At 34.7% G+C, this 18,884-nt stretch overlaps 2 protein-coding genes across 4 annotated transcripts; one reads left to right on the forward strand and one right to left on the reverse strand.

Annotated features, from left to right (window-relative positions):
• The first annotated feature begins 4,664 nt into the window (after window positions 1-4,664).
• Window positions 4,665-9,905, forward strand: LOC123543076 (uncharacterized). 3 transcript variants are annotated; one of them, XM_053535083.1, is made up of 4 exons: window positions 4,665-5,122; window positions 5,168-5,275; window positions 6,342-6,513; window positions 8,899-9,901. In XM_053535083.1, the coding sequence occupies exons 1-4, from the start codon at window positions 4,966-4,968 to the stop codon at window positions 9,035-9,037; spliced, it is 576 nt and encodes a 191-aa protein (XP_053391058.1). In that variant the 5' UTR covers window positions 4,665-4,965; the 3' UTR covers window positions 9,038-9,901. The 3 variants fall into 3 exon arrangements, with proteins under 3 accessions (XP_053391058.1, XP_053391057.1, XP_045185076.2); XM_053535082.1 differs by having other exon boundaries at window positions 4,665-5,275; XM_045329141.2 differs by lacking the exons at window positions 4,665-5,122; window positions 5,168-5,275 and having other exon boundaries at window positions 5,291-6,513; window positions 8,899-9,905.
• A 2,910-nt stretch (window positions 9,906-12,815) lies between these two features.
• Window positions 12,816-13,502, reverse strand: LOC128553886 (uncharacterized). The gene has a single exon (XM_053535084.1). It carries the CDS (start codon window positions 13,500-13,502, stop codon window positions 12,816-12,818), a length of 687 nt encoding a protein of 228 aa, XP_053391059.1.
• Between the last annotated feature and the right edge of the window lie 5,382 nt (window positions 13,503-18,884).

Below are 18,884 nucleotides of genomic sequence, written 5' to 3' on the forward strand. Positions count from 1 at the left end.
ATATCTAAGTCCACAAAAAAATCCTTACCAGTTCCAGATATGTCAAAATACACCTAAACTTTGGAGGTACCATCAATGTTGTACCACAGAAAAGTGGTCTCGGTTTTTCCCTACGGCCAATAATAAAAAGTTACAAAATAAGCTATTTATAGTAACATAAAAGGGAAGTAATTCAATAAAAAATACTGTAAGCGAACAAAAAAGGGATCTGCCAAATAAAAAGAAGAGCACCGCAATGCAGAGCAATATACACACAAAACAAAGCCATATGACCTTTGACCCCTAAGTGTTACTTTGACCTTGAATCGAGCCATCTGAAACCTGCGCTCTGCACGTCGTTTTGATGTGATGAACATTTGTGTCAAGTTTCTTTAAACTCCTCCAAGCAGTTCAAAAGTTACAGAGCGGACACGAAACAAAGTCATATGAACTTTGACCCCTAAGTGTGACCTTGACCTTGACGCGAGCCATCCGAAACATGCGCTCTGCACGTCGTCTCAACGTGGTGAACATTTGTGCCAAGTGTCTTTGAAATCCGATAAGGGGTTCAAGATTTACAGAACGGACACGAAATTGCTAACGGACGGACACCGGCGTCATAACATAATACGTCTCTTCGGGCGTATAAAAAATCTTAGGTAAAAGTATGCAATCCATGAAAGGGTAAAACATCTTGAAACTATTTTCGTCATTCCTTTCAAACTTGTAATATCTTGATATTATATTTTTAATTTCACATGCTTAGAATCATTGTGACCTATTATGATACCCAACATTTATTGTAGAACGAACTTTGAGCCGATCTTCTTCTATTTCTTCTTCTTCCTAATATTACGCATAATTAAATTTTCAAACGGCTAATCATAATATATAAAATATAAATTTAAACGACTTTGTCTGTTATAATATGGACTGGTTCAGATGTATATAGAGTTATGAAACGAAATTTAGCTAGCTCTATTTGATTAGTCCCTAACATTTATTGTCGAATAAATATTATGCTAATTTCATAATTCATAAGATATGAGTTTATTTGTTGATCATTTGATGACCGAATATTCGAATATTCGTTGAGAAGGTTGAACGAATATTCGAATATCAAACTTGCTATTAGTTGCCATCCCTACTAATATGTATCGATAAGTTTTTGTTTGTTTGTTTGTTTTGGGTTAAACGCCGTTTTTCAACAGTATTTCAGTCATGTAACGGCGGGCAGTTAACCTAACCGTGTTCCTGGATTCTGTACCAGTACAAACCTGTTCTCCGCAAGTAACTGCCAACTTCCCCACATGAATTATCAGAGGTGGAGGACTAATGATTTCAGACACAATGTCGTTTATCAAATAGTCACGGAGAACATACGCCCCGCTCGAGGATCGAACTCGCGACCCCGCGGTCCGTAGACCAACGCTCTTACCTACTGAGCTAAGCGGGTGGGTCTTTTATCGATAAGTAATCTAGTTTATTCATTGCCATTTAATTACATATACACCCGGGGAAAACTTGGTCATTCGATAAAATGTTCTTCTCAAATTCTATATACGTCATCAGAATGAAACGTCTCTTTGCAAATTCAAATAACCGATTAATTGTCGAACGAACAAGGCTCAGTTGTTCGAAACTTTAACAGGCGATTAAGCTAACGGTTGATTAACTTTTAGAGTTTCGCCATTTCAGACGAATTGAAAACAAATGTATGAGGTAAGAATTATGAACATTAAAATCTCTTTACAATAAAATCAAAACATCATATTAGTGTTTCTTACCAAGTCTAGTCTTGAATCAAAATTTAACAGGCAGTTAGTTTAACAGCCGGTTAACCGGCCCCTGGAGTCCAGTAGTAAAGTATATGTTTTATGAGAAATAGTAACGTTTTAGTTGTTCTATGGAAATAAGCACACTGAAAAAAAAGGGAATTGCAGAATTTTCATTTGATCGCAAATACAGCTGCCCACTAAGAAAGCATGACTTTCATCTGAGACAAGACACCGCGAGGCGTGCACAACTTGGTAACAAAATTGAAATTCCTAAAATTAATAATGTGACATCTGTTGCTTGAACTTCTCATTAAAAGTTATGTATTTGATAGTCATTTTACTAATTTGTTATTTTGTTATTGTTAATGTTACTGACCTAAGAAGTAATAATTAAAACATTAAATTGTAAGAAAAATAAAAACACTGTTTACAAGGCCTTTCAGTATTCGAGATGATATATTACTAACCGGTTATAAATTATCTGAATAATCTGACTATTAAATATGCTGTCTGTAAAATACCATTATCAGGTCACAACCTGCTGAGATAAACTGGTGATGCTAATAACCATATCTTTGAGATTCACAGGATATTGGGGCTTGTGGCTCAGTCTGCCATTACATGTATTCTCGAAGTCGTTTTACAATTTACCAGTAGCTCTGAATAATACATCGAAGTTCAAAAAATGAAAGCACACGTCTGGTTTAGATATTTTATATTCTTTTAATTACATGTTAAACAGATAATAATAATTATGCGTATTCTTAGGAATGTTTAATCGACTGACAGCCTACCGAATTAGTTCGTGACTATAATGTTTGGTAGCCCAAAGAACCTTTGAACAGTAAAGCACAGTTTGGATTTGTCGGTAAAAAATGGGTATTTTAATGATATATTTTTCTAGACTGATGTTCATTTGACAGCGATCTGTCAAAAGCATGACCTGCCTAGCATTATATCACGTTTCCAGGCAAAATGCTATTGAAACGTCTGACAATTTTGTATGTTGATGGGGAATTCTTTATACATCTGCTCAATGTTGTACCGCTTTACTAGCTAGAGAGCTTGAATAGAAGTCTTGCTAAAGGTTTTAGTGAAGTCGGCGTATTAGATTAAGGGTCGTACAAGAGGTTCCAGTACATCAGGTGTACTCAAAAAGGGGTCTTAATAATACCTTAACACAGAGCGATTCCAATGTATTCAGCAACAACAACATAACTGAATAGTTTGGCCCAGTAACAGATAATTCAATTTAATTGACATCCACTCTTGACATTTCAAGTCATTAGCAGTACATTCAAGCTTTTTAAAATCATTGAAATATCTTTGAGACAAATGTTTGGCTGTCTATATTCATTCGTGTATGCGACGTACCGTTTACGTGAAGTAACACCAACCTGCACAAATAATAGTTCATTTGCACGAAATATAGAAGAAGAAAGTGCAAATAGATGGCGGAAATCCCCGGAATAAACACAATGTGAGTAAAATGGTCGAACTATTTATAAAACAGTGTGGAACAATTGAATACACGCATACAGCTGCAAAGACATTATGTTTCAACCAACATTAAGTAGATGCTCTGAGAAAAATAAAAACAAAGTCAGTGTTAATATTGTATTACTTCTTTCAAAACTATTCTTGTTAATTCTTTATTTTCTAGAATATAATATAAGATAGACAACGCTAGTTTTGAAAAAAGTAAAAGACAAAAGAGGGTCATGATGACCCTGGATCGCTAACTTGACCAAATTTAAAACTGTATTTCAAAAAAACAAATGCATAGGTCAGTAGATCACATTCATGGTCACTGGAAGTCAGTTTTAAGATCGATGTGCAAAACTACATGTCATCCAAATTTCAAGGCTATATCTTAAAAAATAAGAAATTAGGTCAGTAGATCACATTCATGGTCACTGGAAGTCAGTTTTAAGATCAATGTGCAAAACTACATGTCATCCAAATTTCAAGGCTGTATCTTAAAAGTACGAAAGTAGGTCAGTAGGTTACATTCATGGTCACTGAAAGTCAGTTTTAAGAGTGATGAGCTAAACTATTCATCCAAATAGCAAGGCTGTATCTTAAATAAACAAAATAAGAAAGTAGGTCAGTAGGTCAATGTCACATTCAAATGCATTAATCACTTGCGATCATCAGGTAATTATAATTAAACAGTCTGGGCAATATGATATAAGTTTTGTTGCTATAAAATTCATATAACATGTGACCCAAAACGTTTGCAGAGAATTCATGATACCATTATTTTTTATAAAAGAAACATCAAAACTATTCGTAAACGATTATAAAATTTAAAATGAAATTATCAATTTTTTTTTCAAGGGCGCCTCAAATAAACGAATTTAATGAAACAGAAATCTAACTTCAACATTAAAAAATTAAGGTCGAATCCTGCGGGTCTGTTTTGAAATTTGCTCACTTCATTCGAAAATAACCTTGGGGCAGAAGTAAAACCTACCTACATTTCTAAAAAATGAAGGCAAAATAGAGAACTTTTACCGCATGTAACTCAGTATTTTTAAAGATATCTAACTCTACCCCTTCTGTTTAAGAGGTAGATTCACTTTGAACAGCAAGAAATCGCGTATTAAATGAAAATTTTCCACTTGTTTACAATAAATCAATAATAAGACTTGAAACAAGTAAAAACTTACAAGAAAAAGGAAAATAAGGGGAAAAATTGGTTCCAGTGGGGCTTGCACTTACGCCCCCGACCTCACCCCCCACTGAAAAATGCAGCCAAAGTAGGTTTATAGTAGTAATTGAATACTCTTCAAAAAGGAGGTACTCTATTTTGGGCATAATACCTAATATGATGTAATATGCCAACTATCAAAACCCTAGGCCATGTGGTTTTGGGCCAGAAGATTTTATTTCACTCGTTTTCTTCTTACCACTGTATTCTACATTAGGATTTTCGTTTCCAAGAAATCGGAACTCGCAGTATAAACTTTTTACCTCACCCAGGGGAGGTAACTCTAGTCAAGATGACAACGATATTCCCAAACCGGAAGTCACATTTATACAATAAATACATGTGACTAACTGAGTAAATTCAGTTTTGTTTCTGCGATAGATCGGAACAGATGTGTTTTCTTGTTAAATTTTTTCACTGTGTGGTAAAATTTTGTGGACTTTGTTAGCCATTAAACATTTTCAGTGACTTAGTCTGTTTGTATTTTCTGCAATTATGCCAGAAAAAGAAGTGAAACAGAAGTTAGCGGATGATGATAATGCATCGATCCGTTCTATAAAATCGTCTTCCACTGGGAAAGGACGAAAGAAATCTTCAAATAAACAGCCTGAAGGTAGTGTGAAAGCTTCATCATCAAATACACAGCATGAGGGTACAGTAAAAAGCTCGAAAGCTTCATCATCAAATACACATGAAGGTACAGTAAAATCCTCGACCTCGGATGCCTCACTTTTGGTGGAGGCTTTAGAAAACAAAATTTCAGCAAGATTTGAAAAAAGTGAATCACAGTATGCCGAGCTGGACGGTAAGATTTCAACTTTATTGTCTACATTCGAGAAAATACAGTCTCAAATCCCTACAGATCAAAATAACAATTCTACTTCGGGTAGAATTTCTTTGCACAATGATTTAAATGAACAGTATCAAATCAGAGATTTTGACGAGTTGAGTTTGCAACCTGGCAATAATGAAATGAGACAAATGTTACATGATGGGTCATTTAGCAGGTCTGTCTCGCCACATCGTTCTATTTTGTCAGAAAATAGCTCTAAGGTTAGCCATTCCCAATCAGGGTTGTCCGACTCGCCTGAAGAAGGTGAAATTGAGAGATTTAGCAGATATCAAAATATTACAGGCAAACATAAATCTCAAGAAGTTTTAGAACAGCCAGATACTTTAGGGAAAAAATTTGGACATGATGCCTTAGTTGCTAAACCAAAATCGCAGGCTGGTCTTGTTTTAGAAAAGAATCAAACTGACATTTTGAAACAATCTTGGCGTTCAGCAGATCCATCTAAAATGTCTTGTTATCGGGACAGTTACAAACAGTCATTTCCTATTCATGAATCGTGTGAAGACTGGTTCAAGGTACCTACTCTTGAAAATACAATAGAAGTGCTATTGACAAAGAGATATGGACATTGGGCAGCTTTTGGGAATGCTCCGTCTTTATTTGGTAGAAATATGAAATCCTTAGAAAAACTAGCTTTCCAAGGTCAGCTTGCTTCAAGAATGGCGCTTATTACTACTTGTTACGCTCAACAAGCTTTAGGTAGTCTTTTGGATACACTTTCTCAAAAAAATCCTAATGTGGACAGTGCTGTTCAAAATGTACGTGATTTATTTGCTATCACATCAAAAACGCTTGACCAAATTGGGAGATCAGGGGCTCTCCACCACCTTATAAGAAGAAAGTCTGCCCTATATGACACAGGACTTAGTGAATACAAAGACTACGCATCTACTGTTATGTCTCTACCTCTTGCAAGTGATGGTATATTTGGTTCAGAGTTTGATCAAAAACTGAAGAGCAAACAAGAAGTTTCTAAACAATTATCTGATCTTTTACCAAATATTAGCTCTCGTTACAGCGGCTACTCAAGCCAGTACAAGAGGAAAGGCAACACTTTACCTCCAAGAGAGTATGTTAAAAGACCACGTCTGGAATCTGAATATAAACCTAGAAGCTCAAATTTTTCCAGAATACCAAAGACTTCGTTCTCATCAGGACGACGTTCAGCTACACTTACTGGAAAGCCTATGGTAAGTTTTCACAATGATTTCAAAATTCCGCATTGCTCCTGACAGCAAGATTCTAGCTTGCAAAGAGCATATACCTGTTGGAGGTCGCCTAAAATTTTTCATAAAAGAATGGGAAAAAATAACAGACGACAGATGGGTGTTGTCAACAATTCAAAACGGTCTAAAATTCGATTTTGTTCAGACACCAATAGAAACTGGTCTGAGAGAAACTCGTGTAAATGTTCAACTTTTTCCTATTTTAGAAAAAGAAATTCAAAGTTTATTAGAAAAAAATGCAATAGAACCTGTCCCTTTTATGGAACAACATCAAGGTTTTTACAGTACACTTTTCCTGGTTCCAAAGAAAACAGGAGATCTCAGACCAGTGATAAACCTTCGACCTCTGAACAAGTATATGCTAAAGCAGCACTTCAAAATGGACAGTATTGTAAGTCTCTTGAATACAGTGAAAGTAGCAGACTGGACGTTTTCGGTCGATCTGAAAGACGCATATTTTCACATACCAGTCCATCCGACACACCGCAAATTCCTTCGTTTTTGTGTAAAGGGGAAAGCGTATCAGTTCAGAGCCCTTTGCTTTGGGCCAAGCCAAGCTCCAAGAGCATTCACGAAAATAACTGCAGTAGTAGCAGTTTACTTGCGCATGCAAAACATTCGTCTGATTTCCTATCTGGACGATTGGCTTGGGATGAATCAACTTCGAACAAAATTGATCGAAGATTTAGATACAACCCTGGAACTCCTATGTCGCTTAGGTTTCATAATAAATCTGGAAAAGTCAGATTTGATTCCAACTCAAACAATAACATACATAGGTGCTTTTTTCAAACTGAAACAAGGCCTAGTCTTTCCAACATTAGAAAGGTTACTGAATCTAGAAAAAGCAGTGAACAATCTATTACAAGGTCAGGTCACGGCACACAGTTACCTTCATTTACTAGGATTAATGGCATCCTGCATAGAATTGATTCCCAATGCCAGACTATTTATGCGTCCAATTCAGTTACATCTACTCAGAAATTGGAAATACACAGTCTGGACTTCCAAATTCCCTTAACACAAACATTAAAGAACCATTTAACATGGTGGTTACAAAGAACCAACACGGCCAAAGGCCGATCGTTACACCAGTGGTCGGCCTCAGTAACAGTCACAACAGATGCCTCGAAAACAGGGTTTGGGGGTCATGTCAACAATCAGATTTATCAGGGCAATTGGTCGGAGAAAGAAAAATTACTGCACATCAACTATTTGGAGTTGGAAGCAGTATATCGCATGTTTCTCAGATTTCTACCAATCCTGAAAAATCAAAAAGTACTAGTACGTTGCGACAATACCACAGTAGTACAGTACCTGAACAAACAAGGGGGGACAAAATCCCTATCACTTTGCAGTCGAACTTGGGACCTTTGGCAATGTGCTCTCAAAAATCAAATATCAATAAAAGCAGCTCATCTTGCCTCATGTCACAATGTTCTAGCAGATCAGTTGTCCAGAACGAAAATCAGACATTCAGAATGGTCTCTGAACAATCAGATTGTTCAGAAAATTTTCAAGTTATGGGGCTATCCCCAGATAGACCTATTTGCGTCACCAGACAACCACAAACTTCCAGTCTTCTGCACTTGGACTCCCCATCAAAGAGCTTTAGCTGTGGATGCACTGTCAATTCCATGGCAACATGTTTGGGCTTATGCCTATCCTCCAATATGCTTGATACCAAAAGTTCTAGAACACATGTCAAATTATCAATGCCAAATAATTCTGATAGCGCCCCAGTGGCCAAGACGCACGTGGTACACAAGTCTCCTCCAAAAGCTCATAGATTACCCAAGGAGACTACCACTGATCGAAAATCTTCTGTATCAACCAAAAACAGAAATATTTCACCCATCTCCAGAAATTTTCAATCTAGTGGCATGGCCATTATCGACAGTCACTTCAGAAACAAAGGCTTTTCAAAGAAAGCTTCAGAATTACTCAAAGCATCTTGGAGAAAAGGCACAAGATCAGATTATGATTGCAAGTTCAACAAGTACCATAGTTGGTGTCTTGAACGGGGTAAAAATCCCTATCATGCCTCTGTAACAGATTGTGCAGAATTCCTTACATATTTATTCCATAAGGGGTTACAGTATAGAACTATTTGTGGCTACATGTCAATGCTTTCTTCAATTTTGCCCCCAGTTGACAAAGTTTTAGTTGGTCAACACCCAGATATTATCAGGCTGTTGAGGGGTGTTTTTGATTTGAGACCACCCACAGTGAGACTTGTTCCTGAATGGGATTTACTAAAAGTTCTTAGAATGTTACAAGAACCCCCTTTTGAACCTTTGAAACATATTTCTTTAAAACATTTAACTCTTAAATGTGTATTTTTAACAGGTATCACAACGTTCAGAAGGTGCTCCGACCTACAAGCGCTCCGGCTTGGGGAAGGATATGTAAACATACAGAGCAGAGGCATAACATTTTTAAGACAGGGACTTTCCAAGCAGGATCGCCCATCTCACCAAGGTTCTAAGATTTTTGTTCCTTGTTTTAATGACAACAAGAAGTTGGATCCAAAAAGGACACTTTATTTTTATCTGAAAAGAACAGACATTTTTCGAAAACTTCCAGATGGTACAGATGAAGTGAAGTTATTTCTGTCATATGTTAAACCACATAAGCCAGTTACGAAACAAACTATTTCGAATTGGATTGTTCAGACAATCAAAATGGCATATGAAGAAAAAATCCAAGTCAAGGCTCACTCAACTAGAGCTATTGGCCCTTCATGGGCACTGTTTAATGGAGCGTCTGTAAAGAGCATCCTTGACTGCGCTGATTGGTCAAGGGAATCAACTTTCACTAAGTTTTATCTAAGGAATGTGGATATGAATGTTCTTTCGTCAGGCTGTAAATAGGAAGAATTTTGAAAAGTTTTAGTTTCTGCGAGTTGGAACAGACAGTAAAATGAAATTACAGTGAATGTCTTTAACTTTATTACAGGATGATATCAAAGTTTATATGTGTATGTAAATAATAACAGTTACAAAGAGTAACTCTGATGTGCCCAACCATTCATAGATTGGATGTGCATTATATATATATATAAGTGTGTATTAATTTTTTTGGTGTGTGTACATATTCCTTTTTTGTACTGTGAAGTTTGAAGAAACTGAAATACAGAAAGAAAATTCCCAGCCATCCTTGAGAGGTAAGGCTTTTAAATCTATCCTAATGTAGAATACAGTGGTAAGAAGAAAACGAGTGAAATAAAATTGATGAATTTTATTTATAAAGTTGTAATTTTATGAAGGAGTTTTCTTCTTACCACTGTAATATAACCCTCCCATCCTCCCCTCAACATTTTCTATGGGGAAAGAAACAAAACTGAATTTACTCAGTTAGTCACATGTATTTATTGTATAAATGTGACTTCCGGTTTTGGGAATATCGTTGTCATCTTGACTAGAGTTACCTCCCCTGGGTGAGGTAAAAAGTTTATACTGCGAGTTCCGATTTCTTGGAAACGAAAATCCTAATGTAGAATACAGTGGTAAGAAGAAAACTCCTTCATAAAATTACAACTTTATAAATAAAATTCATCAATTTTCGAAGTTTTCCCAACATAAATCTATATTAACCATGTGAACCCCTGGGGCGGGCAATATTTAACCCTAGGGGGATAATTTGAACAAACTTAGTAGGAGACTACTAGATGATGTTGCATACAAAATATCAAAGCTCCAGGCCCTGTTGCTTTGGACAAGAAGATTTACAATTTGTTTCCCTATATAAGTTCATTTATAACTAAGTGACCCCCGGGGCGGGGCCATATCTGACCCTAGAGGATAATTTTATCAATGTTGGTAGAGAACCACTAGATGATGTTATACTACAAATATCAAAGCCCTAGGTCCTGTGGTTTTAGACGAGAAGATGTTTTATGTGTTCCTTTCGGTTGCAATGGAAACCAGAATTCTGCATGGAATTCAAGATCATCCAAGGAATATCCCTGTGAAGTATAATCAAAATTTATCTGGTGGTTTAAGAGGAGATGTTGTTTAAAGGAAAGTGTGGGCGGACGGACGGATACCGGACGATGAGCGATTGCAATAGCTCAGTCTGAGCTCTGTAAGCTAAAATGAGCTAAACACCAATAATGAATATTTCGTCATAATCAAGACGAGGGTAAAATAAATGTATGGTTATTTGGTTAAAGACTAGAAAATGTATTTACATGAACTTATTGTCACTGTGACTATCCTAACTGTCGCAAAGGTTAGATAAAACATGTAACTGTGCGGAACAGACATCTTATACCAAATGTCAGTAAAATTATCATAATAATGGGAATTCCTATAGTTTTTTATGCGCATCTTTCTGCGCAGCCGACACTGTCTATGGAAAATTGAAGTGAAGTCAACATTTGTTGAACCATGTGACAGACAATCTTAAATATGAGAAATAGTGAATAAAATAACATTTTTAATAAGTTTTATTAGTAATCAAATGTTGATACTGGTGTATGTTGTATTGACATGTATCATGCCTGACATGTATCATGCATTTTGCCAATTGTGGCTGTGTTTTGACGGCGCATTTTAGTACAAAAGCAGTATTGTTCATATAATGTTAGACAATTAACTTTGTATTGATAAGACAATATCTCCTTTAAGATCAATTAGTATTCAATTATAGAAAGGATTAAAAGTTTTTAAAACTTTTTTTGTTTTAATTTCTAGCAGACATAATCAATTTGGTCAGGTTCGCGCCATTTTTCGTCCGAAGAGGTGTTGTATTCAAGCGGTCTTAACATAAAAGTTAGTCCGGTGACCCATACATTTTTGCCACTTTTATGTTCACAATACAATTATCAATACACAAGGAAAAACAAGAAAAAAATTCTATGAAACAGTTTTTTTTCAAAATTTGAAAATGTATTCTTTACTATGAGTATTTGTCATTGTAAGTTCACAAAAATGAATATGAAACGAGATTTTTTTTTCATTTTCATTATAGTAATAAAATAGTATTACAAATATGACTATGATATCAAATACGTATATAATAAAATTTGTTAAAAGAATAAATGTTATTGTGCTGCCTTGATGCATATTTTGGTTGGTTCTTATAAAAAAGAAAATTATGAAAATGTTGAAAAGTCGCTAGCAATTTCAGCAACGGTGGGTTTATTCAAAACACATTTTTTTCACAAAAACAAGCCTGGTGACCTATCATATTATGTGAATTTGAAAAAATCTATGAAAGGAAAAAAACTGTTGGAATTCTCTTTAAGTGTAGTTGTTTCCCTTACCTATTTAGATGAGATACCTAATCATCTGTTGTATTGGATTTTTCTTTGGACTCAATATTTTGTGCATAAATAAATTTACTCATTTTTCGAGCAAAAAGTTGCCACAATGTATCGTTAGCTCTCTGATAACTTGTGTCCGCCAAACGTTTTTGGAGATTTGTGTCGTGTATATCTTAAGAAGTATTTGACATAGAGCCATGAAAGTTAACAGGTTGTGAAGTTGTGCACTTGTTGTTTTAATTATGATTTTACACAGTAAGACCAGATTTAGGATTCTTGACTTAGTCAAAAATGATATGCATATAAGGGCCTAAAAGTTTGTATCGCAAGTATCTCAAAGAGTATTAACCTAGGGTTATGAGACAATCATTGTTGAGCATTTGTGCGCTTGGGGTTTTGTTAGATATTTGATTTGTACCCGGAGTTATGGCTCTTGACATAGTAAAAAATGCATAAAAGGGCATTAAAGTTTGTGACGCACGTATTTGACCTATGGTCATGAAACATAATAGGAATATTATTCATCATTTGAATTTGTGTACCTGATAATTTTTAGCAAAACTCTAGAGTTTGTTCGGCATTTCGGACCAAATCCAAGATCCTTGGAGCAATAAACCATTAGAGCATGCGTGGTTGTGCACCTGTTTCCGATTTTACTTTACCAGACCAGAATAAGGGTCGTAGAGTTAAAGATAAATAGACATAAACTATTAAAAAATATATGCATGATAATATTTTAAAAATAATTCACTTAGGGTCATGAACAGGTAAAGAAAGTAGGGTCACAAGTGTCCAATTGATATACATCTAGTTCTTTATTATTCAAAATATTCATCGTGATGTCATGTTCGACCAGGCAACAGCCCATGCACACATCATACGAATTTTCGATGACGGTTTTCTAGTCACATCAGCTTTGATATTTTTTTGACATATCTAATTTCAAATACGTGTTCCTTTTGTAGTATCTGGCAGAAGCTGATTGACTGACTGTTTACTAAGAGAACCACAGCTTATATGTTTTGAAGCGTTGTAATTTTGCCGGATGACCTTTAATCCAATTATTATGAACGATTACAACTTTCCTTCTTTGCTCGTCATTGAATTTTTTAAAATATAGTTTTCCCGAAGGAAAAAGGTTCATATCTAGAGTTTTTAAGCGTACTTGTGAATATTTTACAACTTGATTGAATGCATACTGGTTACCTTTAGGATGTTTATTTAATGAAGCTTTCCACTCCTGCATAAGCGTTATAGTTTCTTTGCTGCTTTTAATAGCCATCAATCCTGCACACAAATTCCCAGGCCGCCCGTCAGACGGCATCCAAATTTCAAAGTTTCCGTTGAAGTAAGGGAAAGGGTTTCGTAACCAGACAGCATCTAAATCTGCGTACACAATATTTACTCCATTTTGCAGGTATCTAAGCATATAGCTAGGGCGTCCAGATGCCAGCTCACCATACGCTCGACTTCCAAACACAACAGCCTCACTCGAAGTATTTCGCCGACCTCTTACAAGCGTTATTAATTTTCCACCAAGTTTTTGTAGTTTAAAGAAAACAATATCGTCTTCTGCTATGACTATCAGCGTATAGTTAAAATTAAATCTTCTGTAGAAATGTATCCAGTTTTTGAAAAAGTCAAAATATCCATTGTTAACTGTCACTAAGAGTGTCCAATTCATATTTTGCTCTTCGTTAACTGAAATATATTTTGTCCTGTTGTTTGATTTGACACTAATAAGGGTAAGTATAAAACAACTCGTGACCAATATCCAGCATACCGGCTTCCCTTTTGCAAGCAATGCCTTTTCAGCCATTTCGACAATATCACTACAATTAAACATTTAACTCTGCTTGCAGCTAAGCATATACATGTACGGACATAAATCGATATGATTTGACATTTTTTATTATGTAGCTTTTTGTCCAGTGATGCGTAATGATAACTATCATATGTTTGGATATGTCCAGTAACATCACGTAAGTTTTGCTGATTTCTACTATTTAACTCATATTTTACATAATACATTTTTTTGTATAATAATATATACCATTTTCACACATCATTCTAAGAATAAAATTATTAGATGATCCAGTTTTAATTAATATGAATAAAGGCACCACCGAGAATGGGGATTTATCTTTTATCTATTTGCATTCCATGCAGAAACATGATGGCCTTTACACTTCTTTTCTATTTAAAAAAGTGTTTTTCAGTTGCATATACATGTACGATTTTCATTACGAAAAAGAAATAAAAGAATCATGTCGGCACGGTTTACGAATTTCTGTGCTAATAACATTTCACAGAAGAGACGAACGTGTGTTTATAACATTTATGCAGTTACGTTTGAATTGTAGTCTAGTTTTCAAAATAAATGTTATTTAACGTTTTCAACGTACTCGTACAGCCCTGTGTTGCAACGGGTCTGAATACCTGAGACTAATTTCTAAATAGTGATATGTACCATACACCTAACTGTGTTTAAAATTCAGAACAGAACGCCTTTGTGGTTGTAACGGTCACAATATAAATAGGTATTTTTCTATATATTATTTTAAGATTACTTGTCTCTTTTTATTATTCAAAACTTATCTGTCAAATTTTATTAAGTTTCAAGCTGTATATTTCTACATGTTCTACGGTACTGAACAATATGCAATACCGGCGGATGTAGAATCTATGTCTATGTTCATGTAACGTAATGGTATACATGTAAAATGTAAAGGACTAGTATCAACACAATCCTATCGATGAAAACACCTTTTTTCGACATCTCTGAACACCTCTGAAATACCATTTTTATACCAGTAGATACAAAATGCATAAATGAATATTCAAATGTGCCATGCAATTATATATGTCTAAAATCTACATTGCCCACGCGATAATAAAAGTTACATTCTAACGATTTTATAAAGTTTTTCATGATGACGCACCTATGCAGCGCTACGCGCCTGAATGCACACATATTTTATACCAGCATATGCCCAGTTCATCTATGAAAATTTATATGTGCATTCAAGTATATGTGCCTAAAATTCACATCACCGGGATGACTATAACGATAATACAGCACCAGAACTTTTCTAATTAGAAATTGAGTTTTGTGCTTATATTGTTTGGGCTTTGACGCCGTTTTATATCAGTATTTCAGTTAGGTAAAAGCGGGCAATTAACTCACACAGTGTTCCGGGATTCTGTACCAGTTCAAAACGAGTCTTCGCAAGTAACATCCAAACTTCAAAATGAATCAGAGATGGAGAAGGAACGATTTCAGTCACAATTTGTTTTATCAAATCGTAATGGAGTATATACACAGAAATTAACTTTAATCAAATTATTTCATTTCAAGTTAAAATCCTTTGTATCTGCGCTCATGAAGATGAAGATATTTGATACAAATAGATGCAGAATGCATGCATGGATACTTTTTCATATGTATAAAAACTAGATTAACCGTTTAATTATAACAGACATACCTTAACGTTTTATATCTATTTTGATCTGGATATGCACCAAAGTGTTTGCTGCTTGCCTGAAAAACAAATGTTAAGTTACGATATATGCATATTCAACTTATTATATGAAAAATGCCAGTTTCTAAGTTTAAACTTCAAACTGCTGTGTTGTTGCGGTTACCTTTTTCAAAATAATAATATCTGGACGGATTTAACAAATTCCACGACCAATCCTTCTTTCTGTCATTTATCTGAAGCTGATTCTTTTGATTGCTGTGCTTGCGGAGCCAACAAAACATAGTGCTTGCTTTCTATATAAATATATGCCTCTTTCATAGTAGTTAAGTGCCTCAAAAACAAAATGATGAAAACAAGTTTTATAGTTAGGTAAATGGATACATTTATTTGGAACCCTCTTCGATTCTCAACGGATAGATGTGAATAATGTTCAAGGTATTATGTACATATACGTTATGATGTTCGATTATATATCCAAAGCTTTCTGCTTTTCGAAAGAGTCACACACCAATTCCGTGCATAGTATGAATATCCTTATCATAATACTTAACATCCTTTGGAATGATCCATCAGGTTGAAACGCTCGTTACAACGATTATAAATAGATATCAAATACTAGAAAGCTTACGTAGTGATAACAGTTTGAATAGGTTAAAATGACTGAAACTGTGTATATTACAATTGCTTTGTGTTGTCTAAGAGAAGATAAAAATTGTATGTGAATCCCTATTGGTTAATTAAAATCATACTGAAAGGTAAAATAAGTAAACTTAGGATAGCATTAAAATTAACAGGAGGTAATCAATGCAAAGAATTTATAAGCCATATGCAATACACAGTGGAACTTGACTTTTAAAGCAAATATTTCAATGGTGGATCACTGAAAATAGACGCATGTGCACAGTATGTTAACTCCAAGAGGCAAAACAACCGGATATAGAAATTGGATCATAGCACTTTATTCCAAGGAAAAAATTCCGACTCGATCTTGTTTGCATATAAATAGACTCGTGGTCATGGTTTTATTCACCTTGAGTAAGTTATAGATAAACATGTCTATTTTATTACTGATTTACATTTCTGTTTCATGAACCAAAACTATTAAAATGTTTTTAGTAAATTATTCTTCTGGTGTTTTTATTTATATATTTATTTTGTTTTTATTTTCCATACCCTAAATTACGGTTATGTTTTCAGTCCTTTATTGTGGATGTAACAATTATATTCCTTGTGCAATATTCTGATCTATTTCATTCACAAAAGGGCAAATACTGAAATGTAGATTTTAAAACGGGCTAAAATATGCAGTGAGATCAACCCTATCAAGTTTGTTTATGATAATTAATTCAAAATATTAGAAATAAATTATCATCATTTGAGGTCTTTAGAATTAAGCTTAAAATGAATGAAATAGTTAGATATCTTATGTAAAGGGCAGATCAGAATAATGGGCGACATTTTACGGTCACAACAAGGCTGAACAGTTTATTTCAAATCTCACTTGTAAGATGAGAGTTTTTTAAGTATAGATATTTCTAAACGTTTGTCTTGTAACCAAAACTCTCAAACATTGTATGGTTCTTGGTGATTTTAATACCATGAGGAAAACAAGTTAATAATATAATGCCTATTCCTTATGATTATGCGAGTTTAAGGGGTTCAAATTTTACGTGAACATCATTAGTTACAAATCAATTCTAGATATGCAGATAGTTTAATTAGCAAACAGTATTAATAAGATGCATGTATTAGGAGTTCCGTAGCAAATTAAGACATTTCCAAAATGGCGAACAACATCAACATGAAGGCACATGATTTAATGATTAACTGCTTTCACTGGTTAAACTGTTTAAGTTTTCGTACAAAACTGAAAGTTATCATAGGAGTCTTTGACACCCTCTGCGATACAAACAGATGTGTAAGCCCGCCCGTTTAGCTCAATCGGGAGAGCGCAAATCTACGGATCGCGGTGTCGTATTTTCGACTGGTTACATCTACGTTTTTTTAACAGAGGAGAAATGCCCGATAATATTTGAAAGAATTCGAGTGCTAAATATTTTGAGGTCAGCGACAATTACCATATATTTTATAAATGCAAAAGGGAAGTAAGGAAGTGATCAATATAAATCTTAACAATAGTTTTCTAGAAATTATTCTGACAACGTCAAAATTAACGTTTAAATTGATGCACTAATGTAATCTACTACAGGGATGACAAATACTTATACATTTAAGTAGGCTTCTTATCTACATATGAAACAAGATTTAGGAGCAAAATATTTCAGGCAAAAGCATATGTTGATCCCTACTCACTAAAGCTGTGTAGAGACAGTATCTATAAAACTTGTGAAACCTTTTTCATAGTAACGTTCTGTGGAAGTAATTATTCTTTATTCGTCTCTATACCTTATTTTTTTAGCTTTTGCTCAAATTCTTACCTTGAATTTTTAAGTATGGTACGCCAAAAATGCATTTTACAATATAATTTTCATTTGCTTTGCATCAGGACTTTGAACAAAACTGCAACATTTATAAGTTTAAAGGACTTTAATATTTAACCGTTTGGTTGAGGAGGAGGAAAAACGCTTACAACAAACTAGAAAACATACGCAACAAACAATACAAGACAGACAAAACAACCAGTCAAAAATAGGGGCACCGCCTTGGAACGGTCAGTAATTTAAATAAAGGAAACTGGGGGTTTAATCGCGTTTAGCATGTTTAGGGCATGCCAACCTCGCACTTACCCTATTTTCAACAAGTTAGACAACACAATGTAAATAAAATCCCCGCTCTATCATTAGTGCAAAATAACAGATAAATAAAGCAAAACATAAAATTAAGGTAACTTAAAGGTATATTTACACCAATGTACTCAACAACTTGTCTGAAGTCAGAGCAACAAGAGCCTAACTTTTAAGGGCACGACTAAGAATACTTTATGACAAAAATCAACTTCCTCCGTCCGTTGTATGTAGGATTTAGAAGAAAAGCATCATGGAGTCCTACACTTTATTAGTTATCGCACAATCAAATAGGAAAGCGTGGCAATTAACTGTAGAGGGGCCAGTCACTAAACATGCACTGTACTTCACGATTTTCGCATCGTATCCTCTATTGATATATTTTAACCAATTTTACAAATATTTGATTAAAATAAGGGATATGTTTAATTTTCCGAATTTTACAAACTGCATCGCCATAGTTTTCCGGGTGTGTCGGTCCAAGTTTTAAAGGTGTTTTAAGGTTCGTATTGCATTTTTCTAACAGTTCCGACGATCTGTAGTAAAATTTACTAAAAGCTTTCCGTAGCTTATGATAACGGTAACCCTGTTGTAACAATTTCTTGGTGATATGAAGATTTCTGTCATTAAAATAATCTATCTTTGAGCAAGCTCTTGCAAAACGAATAGGTTGTGAAATATAGACATCGTATGATATTGCTCGAGGGACATCTCCATCAAGATGGGGAAAGTTGACAATTTGAAAATTAAAATCGTCCTTTTTTTCATATAATTTCGTTTCTAGATTATTATTCACAATTGTTAAATTTAAACCAAAAAATGACGCTTTTAAATCTGAAG

The sequence above is a fragment of the Mercenaria mercenaria genome, unplaced genomic scaffold (assembly GCF_021730395.1).
Source record: "Mercenaria mercenaria strain notata unplaced genomic scaffold, MADL_Memer_1 contig_4449, whole genome shotgun sequence".
In the NCBI taxonomy this organism is placed as follows: Eukaryota; Metazoa; Mollusca; class Bivalvia; order Venerida; family Veneridae; genus Mercenaria; species Mercenaria mercenaria.